Here is a 19,789-nt window from a genome sequence, read left to right as displayed (position 1 = left end):
CAGGTGCTCCAGTCCTGTGGCACTGCCTTGAGCCTTTCCTGCACTCCACATGTCCCATCCCTGCTGCAGGAAGCCCAGCCTGGCCTGGGTGCTGCACCCACAGCTCTCCACACCCCATGGAGGGAAGGGCTCCCCTCCCTTCCTCCTCCCCAGCCGTGGGCTCTTCTCCACCTGGATCCACTGGGAAGGGATGTCACTGCTGCCTCCCTGCTCAGGGCCACCACTGAGCATTTTGTTGTCCCTCGGGAGCCATAGTTGGACACTTGTGATTAGTAATTACATCAAGAACCTCACAGGCTGGGCTCCTCTTCTAAGGAAAAGAGAGGAGCATCCCAAGAGCAGTGGGCTGGCTGGATGAGAGGCACCGGGAGCGTGGTCAGACTGAACAGGGCCAGGGGCAAAGGTAATTCTGGCACCAGGAGATCACAGCCACCCACTGACCGCTGACCACCCACTCGGAATGGACCCCAGCTCAAAGGGAGGAAGGAGCTGCACCTGTGGGGTGATCACACGAGGAGGGAGATACACCCAACAAGGAGAAGCTGTAGTCCTAATTAATAACAGAGTTCAGTAATTGGTAACCAGTGAGGGCTGGTTCTTTGCTCAAATGTATAAAAGTGTAAATCTGCGATGCTCAGGGAGCAGCCCTGGGGAGACCCAGAGCCGCTGGCTCTGCACTCACTGGAATAAACCAGAAACCCTTGCCTTGATTAGTGGTTGTCAGTGCCCACCAGGAAGCCCAGGGCTGTTTTTGCTGGCCCAGAGGGCACAGCCAGAGCGCCCTGCCCCGAGTGAGAGGCCACTCCAGGCCGGGGGGCTTGGCAGGATGAGCTCCAGTGCCCACTGACCTCGTGATGGGGCACCTGGGGTGACCAGCCCTGACACCAGGACCAACAGTGACCCAAAGGCACATCCTCTAGAGGTATTTATTTCCTCCATGAAAGGGGTGCTGGAAATCGCCAAGAAACAGGATTTTGGGGCTGGGCTCTGCATAAGCTGAAGAAAAAAGTAAAAATCTTTTGTTTCTACAATTTGGTGATGCATGTCTTGGATTTTTGGTGTTTTCACAGATGTTTTCACATGCAGAGCTGGTGATGTGAAAACTGGGGTTTGGATGTTGGGATACATGCATACACCATTGGGATAGTGTATGAAACACTGGAAGTTCCACAAGTGAAATGGGTTCCTCTGCTTCCATGGGAATTCCACTTTGATCTCCTCTAGGATGCATCCTGAAGAGTCAGGGTGACCCTGTGACTCAAGATACATTGAAAAGATACTATAATCATGCTTGCCTCATTCTGAATTAGATGATGGTGAAAAAAGGCTGGAAAACAACAGGTCTTTAAAATATAATACAATTTTACAGTTTATGTTACTTTGTAAGGGGCAAAACAAATGGGATGAAGTCCCTGATGTAGATCTGGTTTTCACTTTAAGAAATAATTATTAAAGTAAGAAAAAATATGGTTTAGTAGATTCAAAAGTATCAAAATGGAATATATTCTTTAGGAAATGAAGAAAAGAAGACGAGGAGAAAGATACTTGTCATACAGAGCAAGAAGATAAAAGGGACCAAAACCTGAAGCCCAGCTTGGCAGCTCCTCTGACACAGGGATGAGAGCTGGAGGTGGGCAGTGGGTCTGGCCATGAAACCTGAGTCTGACACATCCCCCGCTTCCAGCAGGCTCAGGGAGAAAGGAAACTCGGAATTGCATTCGCCTTTAGGGCAGCAGGTGAGGTGAGGGACAGGAGGTGGATGCGCAGGTGCCGGTCACAGCCCAGACTCGCTGGATCAGAGGCAGGGTCACAGAAATCCTGATGGAATCAAATCAGTGTGATCACAACCACGATGTCAATCCATGATCCACACCAGGAGGACACCCAGGATCTCCTGGAATATTTGTTTGCTTCTAGTTCCTCACTTATTTCACCTGTCCAGGTGTAAGCAATCTTCAAGAAACAGAGTAACTCATAATAATGCCATGTCAACATCTTTGTTATGAGGTTAAATAAAAAGTTCACCCACTGCACTGTTCTCACATGGAAAGGAAAAAGTTCCTCCATTTAGTATTTAACATTTACTAACTGTAAACTCAGTCTCAGGCACAGTTTGCAGAAGCTGCTAAAGCAGTGAGGAACAGAGGGCAGTTTAGAAAACGTTTGAGAAGAAGGAAAACAGGATTAGATCAAAGGTTCATGGCATCCCAAATCCTCACAAATTTCATCCTAAGAATGACCCAAAGTGGGATCTCCATCAGAGTGCTGGTGAGATTTGCTAGAATTAAATTAGAAAATTATTTTGTTGGGATTCTAGGAAGAAGTGAAGGAACTGAAACACCTTGCCAAGCTGCATGAAGGGAAGAGGGAGCAAAGGAGGCTGCACTGGCTTTGGATGGAAGGTTGTGTGAAGTGGCTCCCAGAGGGGTGGATGCAGGTCCAGCAAGGGAAGGAAGCAGGATGCTGGTAAACAGGATTTTGGTTGGGCAGCTGGCACCAGGTATTAGACAGAAACCCAGAACAGAGGAGAAATGGAGGGGATGGGTATTTCCCAAGTGATGCCTGTGAGGACAGGGAAGAGGTGGAAGAGAAGAGCCAAGAGAAATCACTGAGGCCATTGTCAGGGCAGGCAGTGCCAGGGGTGAGGCTGGGGCTGGGGATTGACACCCGCCCAAAGGCATCAGGACAGGGAGGGCTCTGGGAAAAGGAGCATCCCCAGCCCACAAACAGACAGAGGGAAAAACCAGAAAAGAGCAGAAATTGGGCTGGACTGAAAGGGAACAGAAGCATCTCCTATTTCCCTGTCCAACCCTTTGATTCCAGTTAAACTGGGGAATGAAACAATGGATTTTCCAGGGGATCATGGAGCAGTTCATTCTGTAGTTACTGTGAAGAACCTTTGAGCAAGCTCAGGGAGGAGATTCCTCAGGAGCAGGTAACCCCTCAGACATTACCCATCCCAGGGAATTCACAGCTGGGAGCACAAAGTGGGCCCATCCCCTTCTCTGCATGCCAGAGTGTCCTTTGGCACTGCTGGGGAGGGATTTCTGTGCCAGCTGTGCCAGCTGTGCAGGTATTTACTGACAGAATGGAGATGGGACATGTGGGCACACTGGAAAACAATCCACTGCCTCCAGAAAACCAGAGTGGGAGCTCTCCCTTGGGCCCTGGCATTGAGCTGAGGAGAGGAAGAGATAAATATAAATATAAATATAAATATAAATATAAATATAAATATAAATATAAATATAAATATAAATATATGCCAACTCAAAACCTGCCTTTGGCACAGCCCAAGCTCGTGGAACAGTTTGGGAACAGCACGGAGCTTTGACCTCAGAGGGAAGCTCAGAAAAATATGTAGCTGAAATTCCAAAGACAGGGAAAGCAGTTCTTCAGCCAAAGAACATCACAGCAATGCATTGCAGAGCCCCCCTGAAAAAAGAATCCAAATGTTGAAAAGGGAAATAGAAGAGCAGATCCAGCAGTGGAAGAAGCTGCACTGAGGAAACCAAACTGTGAAGGAGCTTTGATTCCACAAACCTGTGTAGATTCACCTCCAACAAATTGTACCAAAGGAGAGAAACAATGAGGGGAAAAGCTTGACTGTACTAGAAATAAAGAAGGGTGGTGGAAAACACCTGGAAAGCAGCTCTTGGAGATAATGGAAATCCAGTTTCAAAGGCTGCACCAAGAGACACACACAGGAGCAGATGCATCCCTGCTTTTAGCAAAACATATTTTGGATGCAAGATGTGAAGTTTTGCAGGCAGAGTAGTTAAAAATTTATCATTTGCTGTGTTAATCATCCAAAAACAAGAAAGAAAATACAAGGAGGAAGCACAAAGCAAGGAATAACCCCTGAGAAATTGCTAAATGGATTTTACACAATCACCCAGCTGTAATTATTGCAAACATTTGTTGGTGTTCATCAGCACTTTTCTGGTTGGTTGATGTTGCCAAACACTTCATATTCCTGAACAAAAGGCTTTGGGAGCCCAGGTCTGTCTGCCTGATCAGCCTCAAGCTGCACCCGGGGAAATATGGGTGGGGTATCAGGAAAAGTTCTTTACAGAAAGGGCGATAAAGTGTCAGCACCCAGGCCATTCCTCTGGCTGCCCCAGGTGATTCCAGGCCCTGGCAGGGGGCTCAGAGTCAGAACCACCAAAGCCACCTGTGCCTTTGATTTTAGCCCATGGAACAATCACCAGCTTTGTGCGGCGAGTTACCAGCCACAGGAGTTTGAGTAGAATGACGGTGAATTTGTCACAGGGTGAAAATGTAGAATTTTGGGGATTTATAATGGGGGTTCAGGAGGCAAGATGGAGGAATCTGGGCGTGTCCTGTCCTTCTTCTCCTTGCCCTCCATCTCCTGCTGTGATGGTGGCACTTCTGGATTGGTTTAGAGACAGACTGTGTCTAACACAGGTGATGGTATTGGGAAATTATTGCAAATAAAGCACACACAGTTCTTAGTGTAAAAAGCCAACCCCACCCCAAGGGCAGGAACTGTGCCACAACCCGACCTGCTGGACAGATCTCAGCGGGTCAGAGAAAGAACACAATAAATAAGAGAAAATAAACAACCTTGGAAAGCATCCTGACTTCTTAATCGAGCGCGGGGCTGGGAAAAAACTCTTTAATACCCTGGGAGCCATTTCACAGCAACAAACCCAGAATAAAGTTCTGGAATGTTCTGCCCGGGGAGGTGGTGGAGTCCCCACCCCTGGGTGTGTTTAACAAAGCCTGGATGTGGCACTGGGGGCCAGGGTTGAGGTGAGGTGTTGGGGCTGGGTTGGACTCGATGGTCTTGGAGGTCTCTTCCAACCTGGGAATTCTGGGAATTCTGTGAAATCTGTGAATTCTGTGAAATCTGCTGCAGAGTCCTGAACCTGAAGCAGAAAGGTTAGAGATGCAGACAGCACAGGATGGGCTTGGGATGCAGAATCCACCCCTGAACAGGCGCCCCCAGCCAAGAGGATCTGCAGGAGACTCCTCTGGAAGGAGCTGATGGCAAACCCTGCATGGACGGGAGCAGCTTTGGGCAAGGTGGGGCCTGCAAAGCACCAATGCAGCACTGGCTGCCCCAAAGCAGGAATGCAGCGCTGGCTGCCCCAAAGCAGGAATGCAGCACTGGCTGCTGCAAGGCAGAAATGCAGCTCTTGCTGCCCTAATTCAGGAATGCAGCACTGGCTGCCCCAAAGCAGCAATGCAGCTCTGGCTGCCCCAAAGCAGGAATGCAGCGCTGGCTGCCCCAATGCAGCAATGCAGCTCTGGCTGCCCCAAAGCAGGAATGCAGCTCTGGCTGCCCCAATGCAGGAATGCAGCTCTGGCTGCCCCAAAGCAGGAATGCAGCTCTGGCTGCCCCAATGCAGCAATGCAGCGCTGGCTGCCCCAATGCAGCAGTGCAGCTCTGGCTGCCCCAATGCAGGAGTGCAGCGCTGGCTGCCCCAGTGCAGGAATGCAGCTCTGGCTGCCCCAATGCAGCAATGCAGCCCTGGCTGCCCCAATGCAGCAATGCAGCTCTGGCTGCCCCAATGCAGCAATGCAGCGCTGGCTGCCCCAATGCAGGAATGCAGCTCTGGCTGCCCCAATGCAACAATGCAGCGCTGGCTGCCCCAATGCAGCAATGCATCTCTGGCTGCCCCAATGCAGCAATGCAACACTGGCTGCTGTAAGGCAGGAATGCAGCTCTGGCTGCCCCAAAGCAGGAATGCAGCGCTGGCTGCCCCAATGCAGGAATGCAGCTCTGGCTGCCCCAATGCAGGAATGCATTGCTGGCTGCCCCAGTGCAGGAATGCAGCGCTGGCTCAGCGTGGGGCAGGAGAAGGCTGAGCTCTGACCCCAGCGTGGGCTCAGAGAGCAGAGCTGGAGGCGCTGGCAGAGCCCTGGCATGCTGTAAATGGATGTGACAGTAAAAGATTTTAAAATCACAGAAAATTCAGGGAGCTAGAAAGAAAGTTACGCTTAGTAGGGAAAATGTTAAAGGCAGGCCCTGGGAAATGTTAGGGCTTGTATCATGTGAAACTGCACCTGTGCAGTCAGGATATGATAAATGATATAATTGTGAAATGTGATTAGATGTAATTATTGTCTAAAGAATCATGAGGAACCATGTTAGGGGTTTGAGGGGGATCAGAGAAACCCATGCTTGGATAAAATCAATGTGTACAATAGAACAGTGTCAGTTTAATAATTAATATGTAAGTTATACAATGATAGAATATAAAACATGTTCAGCCCAAACCCATGTCAGAGTCAGATTTGGGTCTGTGCACTCCTGACACCCAGAGCTCTTCAATAAAAGCACCTGCATTTAATCATTCCTGATTATGTGTCCCTGAATGCTGACAGAGGGAATGGATGGGCTGGCTCCAGGTGTGCTCTGGGAATCCCTGAATGGATGGGCTGACTCCAGGTGTGCTGTGGGAATCCCTGAATGGATGGGCTGGCTCCAGGTGTGCTCTGGGAATCCCTGAATGGATGGGCTGGCCCCAGGTGTGCTCTGGGAATGCTGTGAATGGATGGGCTGGCTCCAGGTGTGCTCTGGGAATGCTGTGAATGGATGGGCTGGCTCCAGGTGTGCTCTGGGAATCCCTGAATGGATGGGCTGGCTCCAGGCGTGCTCTGGGAATGCTGTGAATGGATGGGCTGGCCCCAGGTGTGCTCTGGGAATCCCTGAATGGATGGGCTGGCTCCAGGCGTGCTCTGGGAATGCTGTGAATGGATGGGCTGGCCCCAGGTGTGCTCTGGGAATGCTGTGAATGGATGGGCTGGCTCCAGGTGTGCTCTGGGAGGTCTCTGTGCCTGTGGAGTCCTTTGCAAGGAGAGAGGGGGCTGTGAGCCCCTCAGGGATCCCCCAGGGAACATGGACTGGTGTCCTGGATTCCAAGGAATGTGTGTGTTCTGTTCCCATCTGTCAGAGGTGGGGCAGCCATCCTCGGTTCATTTGGCAGTTTTTGTTTATCTCCTCCACAAACCAATCCTCCCTCCAGGAGATCTCTGCTGTTCATGGGCCATTAATTATTAATTATCTTCTGTCCATGGCCACTGAGTGTCCCTGCAGGGCTGATCCAATTCCATCATCCCATGGGGAGAAGCTCCGCCCAGGGGAGGAGCCAAACATTCCTACCTGGATCCAATCTGAGCTTTGGGACACCCCAGCAGCCTTTGCCCAGTGCATTGCCAGAGGAGCAGCTTCTGCTGCCCTGCATGGCCAGAGGGAGCCCAGGCCCATCTCCAGCAGCCCTGGAGCTGCAGAGGAAAATCCCCCCTTGTGCAGGATCCCTGCTCCAGCAGAGCCACAGCTGGCACTGCAGGAGGGCTGAGCCCCCATGGGATGGGGCTGTGCCACCCCCTGACACACAGGGGACAGGGCCTGCTCTGACTCTGTCAGTGTTGTATTGTATTATATTATATTATATTATTATATATATATATTATATTATATATATTTTATATATATATATATATATATATATATATATATATATATAAAATAATATATATAATATAATATATATAATATAATATATAATATAATATATATAATATATTAGAATATATATAATATAATATATATTATATTATATTATATTATATGTTATATATAATATATATAATAATTATATATTATATTATATTATATTATATTATATTATATTATAATGTCATATGTCATATATATTATATCTTATATCTCTCTTTTTATTATATATATATTGCATTTTTATTTTATTTTATTTTTATTTTTTCCCTAATGAAGAACTATTTTTATTTATTTCCTAATAAAAACCTGATATTCCTGCTCCCATATCTTTGCCTGAGAGCCCCTTAATTTCAAAATTATAACAATTCAGAGGGAGGGGGTTTGCATTTTCCATTTCAGGGCAGGCTCCCCCTTCCTCAGCAGAGACCTGGCTTTCCAAAGCCAGACAAGAAGTGAAACAGAGATGGTTGGAGGGCGTGCAGCCACCTCAGAAAGTGTCAATAATGCAACGCAAAGCTCATCCACTCAGAGAAACCCAGTGAATATTGGAAAAGGCCTGGCTGACAATGAGAGAAAGTGGCAAATTTAGGTCCTGGAAACAGCCCTGAAGGACGGTGGGTTGCATCCTGCAAACAGGTGAAAATTCCCCAGCACCTGAGGAGGAAAACGGGAGAGGAGCAACACAGGGGAGCTCACTGGGAAATGGAGTCTCTGGCACAAGCATTGAGGTTTCCAGAATAAAAATAACTTTTCAAGTTTTGAGCGTAAAAATAACAAGTATCATAAAAAACATCATTAAAAAGTGCCTTTAAACCTGTTTAAAGAACAATGCATATCAAATCAGGGGTCACACCCAGGACTGTGAGGAAAGGCAGCTGCCTGTGACTGAGTCCTCTGCTTCCTTATTAACTGATATCAATGATTAATAGGCACTGGCCAACATCTCGGTTTTGAGAGCAAGGATTGTGTGTCAGAACAAAGAATGATGAGAGAGGTGCCTTATGACCTGACCACGTATTTTAAATACTCTCAAGGAGAAAGGATTCATCAGAAGATCTGGAGCCACACCAAAATAATTCCTCAGAAATTATTAGCATATATGCTTGTATTCAGGAAATGTGATGAATATTATTAGTTTCAGGAATATAACCTGGTCTGTGAGGTTGCTGGGCATGTGTGCTTTGGGGAGAATCCCCTACATCCAGCACTCCTAATAAAGCTGTGTTAACTTTCCAGCCTGGCAAATTGGTTGCAGAGTTTATTTCCCAATTTTCTGTGACACCAGGGCTCTCCCCCGTTGCACAAACCAGAACAGAGAAACGAACAGGGTTTCTTAAAAGAAATAATTCCCAGACTGGGGGTCCCAGAAGGAATTTCTGCAGATGATGAACCCAACTTTACAGCAGAAATGGTGCAGGAAATATCAAATTTTCACTGTCTAATTGGGAAGTGCATCCTCACAGATCCCACAGTCCAGTGGAAGGCAGGAAAGATGAACTAAACAACAAAGGGACAAATATCCAAATTACAACAAAGGGGCAAATATCCAAACTACAAAGGGGCAAATACACAAATTACAACAAAGGGGGCAAATACCCAAATTACAACAAAGGGGGCAAATACCCAAACTACAACAAAGGGGCAAATATCCAAATTACAACAAAAGGGCAAATACCCACATTACAACAAAGGGGCAAATATCCAAATTACAACAAAAGGGCAAATACCCACATTACAACAAAAGGGCAAATACCCACATTACAACAAAGGGGCAAATACCCACATTACAACAAAGGGGAAAATATCCACATTACAACAAAGGGGCAAATACCCAAATTACAACAAAAGGCTGCAGTGGGGCATCGTTTTTGGTTGCTATGGGAGTGTGTCAGTCCCAGATCAGAGCAGGAATGAGCACTTTGGAAGCACCCTGGAAGGCAAAGCCCCGTGCCCACACGGAGATCAGGTGTGTGTGAGGCCACAAGGAAATATTCCAGTTCTCTCTCCTGCCTTTGTCCCCATCCAGGGTTGGAATCAGCCCCACCCTCCCCTCAGGTACCCCTGGACAGTCCCTGCAATGTGGGGAAGTGTTTGAACATGGAAGGATGAGGCTCCACCAGAAAGGTGGGAAAGGTGGGAAAGGTGGGAAGGGGGGAAAGGTGGGAAGGGGGGAAAGGTGGGAAAGGTGGGAAGGTGGGAAAGGTGAGAAGGGGGGAAGGGGGGAAGGGGGGAAGGTGGGAAAGGTGGGAAGGTGGGAAAGGTGGGAAGGGGGGAAGGTGGGAAGAGGGGAAGGGGGGAAGGTGGGAAAGGTGGGAAGGTGAGAAGGGGGGAAAGGTGGGAAGGTGGGAAAGGTGGGAAGGTGGGAAGGGGGGAAGGTAGGAAAGGTGGGAAGGTGAGAAGGGGGGAAAGGTGGGAAGGTGGGAAAGGTGGGAAGGGGGGAAGAGGGGAAGGGGGGAAAGGTGGGAAAGGTGGGAAGGTGGGAAGGGGGGAAAGGTGGGAAGGTGGGAAGGTGGGAAAGGTGGGAAGATGCTTTCCCAAGGGCGCTCAGGGCGTGCACTGCAGGGAAAAGGACAGGAACCAACCCCTGGATCCATGCCACGTGTGAAAAACATCCCTAAGCCTGGACAGGATCCATGGAATTCACACCAAACTGGAGACCTGAAGTTCCAGCTGCACACAGAAGCATGTTCTTTATTTTTTAAATCTGTTTATGCAAATTAATTTTGCAAGTAAAGTACTTATATAATATGTTATTACTTAATGGTGATCTATTACATAAAATGTTGTTACTTTATGATGATCCATGTATAATATGTTGTTATTTTATGGTGATCCACTTTATAATGTATTGCTACTTTATGGAGATCCAGTACATAATATACTGTCATTTCATGGTGATCCACTATATAATATATTGTTATTTTGTGGTGACCCATTATATAATGTAGTGTCACTTTATGGTGATCCACTATTTAATATATTGTTATTTTTATGGTGATCCATTATATAATATATTGTTACTTTTTAGTGATCCACTATATAATATATTGTTACTTTGTGGAGATCCACTATATAATATATTGTTATTTTATGGCGATCCATTATACAATATATCATTATTTTATGGTAATCAACTATATAATCTGCTGTTACTTTACAGCTTGTCCAATCAATCAGGAAAATTCCAACTCCAGCAGTAAAACTGATGGATTTCCCAGTGTCACAATCAGTGAAGGACCCTTTTGATTGGGGAATTTTAATCTGAGATTCAAATCTGGCATTGCTCCTTGAGTCCCAAGACCCTGTGAGGATTTTCCATGGGGTTTAACCTAGGCCAGGAGGAAGGTAATTGGCATTACAGGTGGGATGAGTTGACCATGGCTGGACACCAGGTGCCCACAAGAGCTGCTCCATCACTCCCCCTTGCTTGGACAGGGAAGAGAAAACATAAAAAAAAGAAAACATAAAAAAAAAGAAAACATAAAAAAAGCTCGTGGCTCGAGATAAGGACAGAGAAAGCTCACCCATTACTGTCCTGGGCAAAGCAGACTTGATTCGGGAAAATTATTTAATTTATTTTAATTTAGTTTAATTTATTACAAATCAGATCAGAGTAGGGTAACAAGAAGTAAAATAAATTCTAAAAAAAGCAAAAAAAAAATTAAAAGTAAAATAAAAATAAATTCTAAAAACGCTGGGTTTTGGTTGGCCTCACCCCCCCTGCCCACCCCAGGCTCAGCTTCACTCCCTGCTCTCCACCCCTTCCCTGCCGGGGTGCAGTGGCTCAGGCTGGGGCTCACACCCAGGCCAGCTCGGGGTTTCTGCTCCTGCTGGGGCAGAGCAGAGCAGCCCTGGGCAATGATGAGCATTTGAGCATTGACTCCACCATTGCAGAGGGCTGATCAATCCCTTTATGCTACTGTGCTTTTCCATCCTACCAGGAAAAGCCCATCGCCCTTGCAGACAGGTACAACACACACACACGGACCCAACTGGTCAGTGAATCCAAGCACCACCACCAGCGTCCAGCTAAGATACCATTCTTTGGTAAACAATCTCCATAACACATTCCACATGTGCACAACAGCAGGTGCAGCAAGTGGAGATAGACAAGAATCTTTTTCTCATTCCCTCTGAGCTTTCTCCCAGCTTCCCAGGAAAACCCTGGGCAAGAGCCGTGTCTGTCTGTCCAGAGGATGTGTGATCACCACGGGAGAGGAGCCCCACGGGAGAGGGACACGGCCCTCTGCAGGCTGCTCCTTCCACGGGCTGTGGCCCCTCTCAAACTGTGTCCCCTCCATGGGGACCGTCCCTCAGGGGCTGCTGCAGCCTGAGCCCCCCACAGGGTCACAGTCCCTGCCAGGACCCTGCCCCAGCATGGGCTCCTCTCCCCACAGTCCCTGCCAGGACCCTGCCCCAGCCTGAGCCCCCCACAGGGTCACAGGCCCTGCCAGGACCCTGCCCCAGCATGGGCTCCTCTCCCCACAGTCCCTGCCAGGACCCTGCTCCTGCATGGGCTCCTCTCCCCACAGTCCCTGCCAGGACCCTGCCCCAGCCTGAGGCACCCACAGGGTCACAGTCCCTGCCAGGACCCTGTTCCACATGGGCTCCTCTCCCCACAGTCCCTGCCAGGACCCTGCTCCCATGGAGTTTCCAGGGGGTCTCAGCCTCCTCTGGGCACCCACCTGCCCTGGCGAGGGCTCCCCAGGGCCTGGGGGGTCTCTGCTGCCGCGGGGGCTCCCCAGGCTGGGGGGATCCCTGCTCCAGCTCTCGGAGCTTCTCTGTTGGGGTTCGTTTGGGGGATCCCAGGGAGCCCCCCGAGCTGGGTGTTCGCTGGTAGCAGCAGGCAGGCAAGGAGACTCCACACGGCTTCTGAGGGTGCTGATTAGAGGAGGGTGCTAATTATTGGGGGTCCCAGCCCCGGGAGCAGCATGGATTCTGAGGGAGAAGAGGGAGGCAGGGGGAGAGAGGGAGAGCCTTGGGGAAAAGGGCCAAGAGAGCAAAGGGTGGAGAGAGAGATTCGCATCTCCCTCTCACAGCCCAACAGAGAGCTCAGGGTGGGCACAGAATAAGATTTGGGCCAATGGGATTATAGATCCATGATACTCCAGGGGAGGATCACAGGCTTGGAATAAACCCTGCATTTTGGAGGGGTGAGACAGAGCAAACCATTGAACTGAAATGGAACACCACAATTCACCCTTTTTTCGTTAGAAAGAAAAGATGAAGAGAAACTTGACAATTAACAATTTAAAAGTGAAGCAGTAATTACACAGTTTTGCGGCACAAAAGTAAATACGATTGCAGTGAGGATCATGTTTTAAACAGTCCATTTGACCTGATGTTTGCCTTTGCTGGTAGGTATTGTTCAGTTCTGAAAGGGTGCTAAATATTTTACAGCTGACAGGGAGTAACCTTTTTTATTTTTCTGAAATAGTTAGGGGATTGGCAAAAGGCAAGGTGCAGTTACTTTAACACAACACAAAGATAAAAGGAGCATTTAATTGTAATAAACGGGTTATGTGGGTCCATATTGCAGACTTCAAACGAATTTAAAGCATGGGCTAGTGTTTAAAGGGCTTCAGCCTTTGGCACTAAGCTCATATGAGAGTTTTGGGATTGGCCTTTGCAGTGTGTCTGGCCCAATGGTGTCTGATTTTTTCCAGCTGGCTTTTTTGGAGCACCGCAGCCCCCAGTTTTAGGCTGAGGCGCTGACTTCTCACCTCCTCTCATTCCTGCTGCCCTGACCTGAGGGGCTCCAGGGCTTTGCTCTCTCGTACCATCATTCCTCTCTGGCTGCAATTCCCTCCACACCAGAGCTCTTCTTTCCTCCTTGAATTCACTATCCCTGATAATGTACAATTGTCAGAGCGACAGGGGGTAGGATGATGGGGACGGGTGGAGATGAGAGATCTCTGCAGCCAGATCGTGGAATTTGGGGTTCATTGCAAAGGGCCTGGGGGCAGGGCCCTGCTGGAGCTGCAGCCACAGCTCAGACCAGGCCTGAGAGAAGAGAGGGGAGAGAGGATGAGAGGGTGAGAGAGTAAAAGAGTAAGAGAGTGAGGTTCCTGTTACAATACAATAAATCTTCTTCTGCGTTGAATATTCTGATTCTCACTGACCAATCTAGTCCAAGATACAAATCCTACAGCATTTCCATACAGCCTATAAGAATCACTACATTACCACACTGTGTTACATTTTAAACCCTAAAATCTCCTCTTTGGGCCCCTTCTGCCAAGCTGGCAGGGTCTGCTCGGACCCTTGGGCCTGTCTGCAAGCAGAGGGTGTTGTTCCATCAAAAGGGGATCACCTTCAGCAGCCACACCATTGTTTTCCAGTTGTTCAGTAACTGAGGGATCTCAAAGCTTGCTTTCATTTCAATCTCGCTTACAGTTTCTATATTCTCAAAATCTTTTGCCAGGCAATCATATTTGCAAGGCTTTCCTGTTTCATCTCCCCCAACATGCAACAACACCTGAGGTGCTGCTGCTGCCACCGAGGGGCTCTGCCCGGGCCAGCAGCTCCAGTCCCTCCTGGCGCCAGCTGCCTTTGCTCTCCTGGACATGGGGGAAGCTCCTGTCAGCTCCTCACAGAGGCTGCCCCTGCCATCTGCCCACCACCAAAACCTTGCCACCCAAACACGGTACAAACCCAACAAAATGGACAAAATTCCATGAACGGGCCATGTAGCTGGGTAAGTGACCACAGCAGGGGGACAACCCATCTGTGTTTGTGGGGGAAAGTGAAAATATATTCCTTAGGAATGTTATCATTATGCTCCTCGTGGAGAAAAGGGCCTTTGGAAGCATGGTTATGGAGAAGGATAAAGAGAAATAATGATGCTTCTTGTCCCTTGAACAGCAGCTGGAGCAGGCTGCGTGCTGGAATGTGCTGGAATGTGTTAGAATCCATGCTCAGTGCACAGAGATTGCATTCCTGGGATCTCAGGTGGGGGTGCCCTTTAACTGGACAAGCAGAGGAGTCAGCAAATCCCAGGGGGTTTGAGGGGGCAGTGACAGGGGCTGAGCATCTAGACATGAGGCACAAGGGAGAAAATTGCCCAAAACAGAAGAGAACTGGGCTGGGGCTCTCCTGAGGCCTCTCTCCCTGGCACTCAGCTGAGGGGCTGTGAGTGCTGGGGAGTCCCTCCCAGTCACCTCTGAGGGTGACAGCCACAAGGGAACACCCCTGAGCAGGGGGAAGGCAAATGCTGCATCCAGGAAGGGCTGGGGCAGGCACGGGGCAGCCACAGCCCCCCGAGCTCCCCAGGGACCGCCCGGGCACGGGTCTGGTGTGTGCAGGAGCAGCTGGGCTGGGGCTGGGCTTGGGGTCACGGCTCGGGGACACGGGAAGCTGAGCAGAGCTGTCCCCCTGTGCCACCTGGGGGACACAGAGAGCTGAACTGTCCCCTCTGCAGCTCGGGGACACGGAGAGCAGAGCAGAGCTGTCCCCTCTGCCACCCTCCGGGACCCCTCCCCTGGCGGTCTGGGTGTCCGCAGGGCTCAGACCTCGCTGTCCCCAGGCTGGGCACGGTGTGGCTGCGGGGACCCCGGCCAGAGACCCCTGGCCATGTGCATCACCATCCCGGGACCCCTGGCCATGTGCACCATCATCCCGGGACCCCTGGCCATGTGCATCATCGGCCTGGGACCCCTGGCCATGTGTGTCACCATCCCGGGACCCCTGGCCATGTGCATCATCGGCCGCGCTGCCGCCTCGGCGGCCGGGCCGGCGGTGACGCAGCCGCGGCTCCCGAGGGAGCGGCCCGGGGCAGCGCTGCGGTGGCTCCGTGTGTACCCAGCCCATCCCTGCCGTGTGTACCCAGCCGGCGCATCCCGCCCGTGTCTGCTCCTGGCCCATCCCGCCCGTGTCCGCTCCCATCCCATCCCATCCCATCCCATCCGTGTCCGCTCCCGGCCCATCCCGGGGGACGGGGCTGCTGCGGGCACCGGGCACCGGAGGGGGCACCGGAGGGTCCCCGCCCCCCGGCAGGGGCTGTGGCAGGGCAGAGCCCCACTCACAGGGCCCGGGGCTCAAAGCCCGCCTTGCACTGGGGCTCCGGGGGCACCGCTGGGGTGATGGGGCGGGGGCTGCGCTGGGCCAGAGCCTGAGGGGCGGCCCTGGCCTCCAGCCCACCCCACAGCACACGGCAGAACGTGTCCTCACACACTTTTAATGTTGGAGAGGGGCAGCGCCCATCAGGGGAATTCCAGCAGCAGGGATGGAGCTCGCCTGAGTGCGGGATGGCCACAGCCAGGCGGGGTGACAGCGACAGGGATAGCCAGGTGTGACAGGGACAGGCAGAGCTGAGGGCATGCCAGCCTTACCCCACGGCTTCACTTCAGTGCTGACCTGTGCAGAAAAGCAGCTGAGCCCTGAGACCCCGGGACCCCCTTCCCACCCCCTGCAGCAGGGAGACAGGGACGGCCTGGGGGAGCCTGAGGTGTCACCTGCCCCTGCACAGCCCCATCCCCACTCCCAGGAGGTCTCCTCTGCCCCACAGCCCCCCATGGCCGTGCCCATCTCACTCCCCACGAGGGTCTCACCATGGGGAGAGCTCGCTGGCTTCTGCCTCGGCCCCACATCTGCAGAGGGAGAGAGGGACAAGATCGAGGGAGGGATGCCCCGGCACCCTGAAGGACCCTGCTGCCACACGGGGACCATGGCACAGCCAAAGGCTGGCCCTGGACATGGCCCTGGGCAGTCATGGCAGGCACTCACTCACCTTCAGCAGCCTCGGGCACCTCCAGGCTGTCCAGCCGGTCCTCGTCTGCTGCAGCCTCGCTGCCATCCCCAGGTCCATCCCCCTCATCCTCACCCAGGGGCTCTGTGGGCAGGGACAGCTCAGGTGGGACCTTCCCTCCCTCCCTCCCTCCCTCCCTCATCATGGGGACACCCCAGGACACTCCAGGGTGTCTCCAGGAGGAATGTGACCAGCCCAGTGTGTGAGCCAGGAGAACCTGGGGCAGGACTGACCCTCCAGGGCCCCTGGGTGGGGCTGCAGGTGGGAGTCCCCAGTCCTGTGTGGGATCCCTGCACAGGGCATTGTGGTGAGGGGGCTCTGCCCGGGGCTCTGGGCACCCCAGGCAGTCCCAGTGCCCCTGGGGACAGCACAGCCATTTCCCCAGGGCAGGCACCTGTCTGGAACTCGATGGTCCTCAGCATCTCAGCCACGTAGTCCACGTTGATGGAGAAGTGGTCCATGTTCTCGTAGCCGGGCTCAGGGCGGCTGCTCATTGATGCCTTGGACATGTCTGTGATCCTGCAGGGCAGAGGCACCCCGGAGCTGCAGGGCCTTTTCCAGCCAAGGGCCTTCACGCCCCGTTGTCCCCACTCACTTTTTCAGGAGTTCCTTGGAGTGCTGTGAAGGAAAAGGAGGGGGGATCAGTGTCTCCTGGACATCACCCCCAGCACGGGTCCACCCCTGCACATCCCAGGGGCATCCACAGATCCTTTGGGTGAGCACAGCCCCTGTTCAGCCCTGCGAGCAGCCCCACGCCCCTCAGGGAACCAGGCACCACCACCCTGCCCCAGGGCAGTCCCAGCCCCCCTGCTCCCCTGGCAGGACCTGCAGGTACACGGCCATCTGGGGCTCCTCCATGGCCTGGATGGCTGTCTCCACCAGCTTGGAGGAGGCCTCCAGGTGGTCTCCGTACTGGCGGATGAGCCCGCGGACCCGCTGCAGCTTGGCCTCCTGCTCGGCGGCGATGCTCTGCAGCAGCTCCTTCTTGCGCTCCTCCAGGATGCCGTAGAGCGCGTCGAAGCGCAGCCCCAGGTGCTGCTTCTGCCGCCTGCTGTTCTCCTGCGGGACGGGCCAGGGCTGCTCCGTGTGCCCCGGCACGGCCCCGGGGCTGGGCGGGCCCAGTGCCAGCACATCCCTCCGCTGGAGCCCTCGGTGCCCACCTCGATGGTGTGGCAGATCTCCTCCATCTGCGTGATGATGGCCTGGATCCGGTCGTTCCCCGCCACCAGCATGGCGATGCCATCGCTGAGCTCGCTCTGGGAGTGAGGCTGGGCGTGAGGGTGGCTCTGGGGGTACCCCCGGCCCCCCGAAACCCCCGGGGCCCCCCACCTTCTGTCGCTGGTAGACGGCCGGCAGCGGGGCCACCTCGCAGTCCTTGTGCGCCCCGAACACCTTGCACAGGGAGCAGGTGGGCGCCTCGCAGCGCAGGCAGTAGATGTTGATCCGCTCGTCCTCGTGCTCCTCGCACATGAGGTGCTGCTCAGCCTTGGCATGAAGGGGTCTGCACGGCATTGGGGGCGTCAGGGGGACACCCCGGCCCCCAGAGACACCCCAGCTTCAGAGACAGCACCAGCCCGGGGTCCTGCCCAGCCCTAGGGACACCTCTGGCTCCCAGGGACCTTTCAGCCCCAGGGATGCTGCTGGCACCAGAAACACGCCTGTCCCTGGAAACAGCCACGGCCCCAGGGATATTCCCTGGCCCTGTATGGTCCCCATGACTCCCTAGGTCCTGCTGGGATCCCCCCCAGCCCTCTCGGTGGGCTCGCTGCCCCCCGCAGCTCTCGCCCTCCCTGCCCCGTCCCGGGGTCCCCGCGCCTCCGGACCGGGCCGACTCCTGCTTGTAGATGTCGATGATATTCTCCACGAGCAGGTTCCGCTGCAGTCCGTACACCCCGTGCCGGTCCAGCACCACCTCGTGCCGGCAGGACGGGCACCGGAACCGCCCGCCCGAAGGCACCGCGCTGGAGCCCCGCGACTGCCACAGCGGGTTGGAGGCCTGGGGGGGACGCGGGGGATCACGGCGCCGGCACCCCGCACCCCCGGCACCCCCGTACCCCCGGCACCCCGCACCTCCCGCACCCCCCACACCACCGGCACCTCGCACCCCCGGCACCCCCGTACCCCCGGCACCTCCCGCACCCACCGCACCCCCGGCACCTCCCGCACCCCCCACACCACCGGCACCCGGCACACCCGCACCCCAGACCCCGCAACCCCAGCACCCCCGGCACCCCCGTATCCCCGCAACCCCAGCACCCCGCACCCCCCGCAACCACGGCACCCCCGGCACCTCCCACCCCCCCGGATCTGCGCCCCACAGCCCCCGGCACGGAGCCGGGCGCGGCCACAGGCACGGAGACAGAGACGGAGACGGGCAAGAGCACGGCCCCGGGTGTGGACACAAACCAGGGCTCATGCATGGCCCCTGCTTCCCGGTCACTGTCCCCGCCAGCCGGGGCAGCCCACAGGAGCTCCCAGCGGCTGCTCCCGGAGCCGGATTCCCGGCGCCAGGGCCAGACCAGGCCCCCGTGAAGAGGCTCCCGGTGCTCCTGGTGCGCCGCCCGCCCCTCCGCCTCGCCGGCCGGGCATCCTGGATATCCTGGGATAACGGGGCCAGCCCCGCCAGACTGGGGTCCCCGGGACCGAGGTGCCGGTGCCTCCCCCCGCCCCACCGGCGGCTCCCACCTGGAAAACGTCGTTGGCGCACTTGCGGCAGAGGTTGTGCTGGCAGGGCAGGATGACCACGGGCTTGGAGAACATCTCCAGGCAGATGGGGCAGATGAGCTGCTTCTCCAGGCTCTCCATGCTCCGCGCCTCCGCCAGAAGCGGCTTCAGCCCTACCGCGAAGTTCATGGCCGCGGTCCCGGCCCGGCCCGGCCCGTCCCGGTCCTGTGCCGCGGCTCCGCTCCGGCCGCCCGGTGCCCGCTTTGTTTCGGCCCCGGCCCCGGCCCCCGGCGCTAATTTTAGCCGCCCCCGCCCCGCCGGGGCCGCAGCTGTCGGCGGCGTCGGGTGACACTGAGTCACCGCTCCTGCCCTCCCTCGGGACCGGCTGGTCCCGGCACCGGCTGCGTTCCGGGACCCGCTGATCCCGGCCCGGGAGGAGCGGCCGAGGCCCGGGGGACCAAGCTGGCTGGTGCGGGGGCTGCAGGGCTGGCATCACGCTGAGGAGAACGTGCCCGGCTCTGCAGGCAGCAGGGCTGCGGGAGGCTGGGGTCCCGCAGATCCCACGGTGCCAGCCCCCCCAAAGGGCAGGCGGAGGGGCTGGTGCCAGGACACCCCACCCTCACTCGCCCTGGCACCCTGGCTATATTTAGGGAGTGAGGCAGAGCCCATGCAGCCGCGGGCAGAGGCAGTGACCGACCAGAGATGGGAAGAACGAGCAAGCGGCTCCCCGTGCCCCTCGGTGCCATCCCTCCGCAGGGAGCAGGGCGGGAGCAGGGGCGGTGCCGGCAGCGGGGAGCACGGCTCCGGGACTGCAGCAGCAGCAGTGGGGAGAGCAGAGCCCGCGGGAGCCAGCAGCAGGGCACAGAGAGTGGCACCAGGTCAGGGACAGG

General features: G+C 54.3%; 1 protein-coding gene across 1 annotated transcript; it reads right to left on the bottom strand.

Moving 5' to 3' along the window:
• Nucleotides 1–15,649: 15,649 nt before the first annotated feature.
• TRIM54 (tripartite motif containing 54) lies at nt 15,650–19,691 on the bottom strand. Its single transcript, XM_071417236.1, is given in 10 exon segments — nt 15,650–15,844; nt 16,039–16,077; nt 16,218–16,319; nt 16,630–16,754; nt 16,831–16,853; nt 17,061–17,294; nt 17,396–17,495; nt 17,497–17,736; nt 18,059–18,231; nt 18,921–19,691. Coding segments are annotated over 10 exon segments (1,215 nt in total). The 5' UTR covers nt 19,089–19,691; the 3' UTR covers nt 15,650–15,833.
• Between the last annotated feature and the right edge of the window lie 98 nt (nt 19,692–19,789).

Source organism: Agelaius tricolor, unplaced genomic scaffold (assembly GCF_023055355.1).
Source record: "Agelaius tricolor isolate 1412-34295 unplaced genomic scaffold, bAgeTri1.0.p SCAF_68, whole genome shotgun sequence".
Lineage (NCBI taxonomy): Eukaryota > Metazoa > Chordata > Aves > Passeriformes > Icteridae > Agelaius > Agelaius tricolor.
The sequence above is the reverse complement of the archived record's forward strand: the minus strand, read 5'-3'. Positions and strand labels throughout refer to the sequence as shown.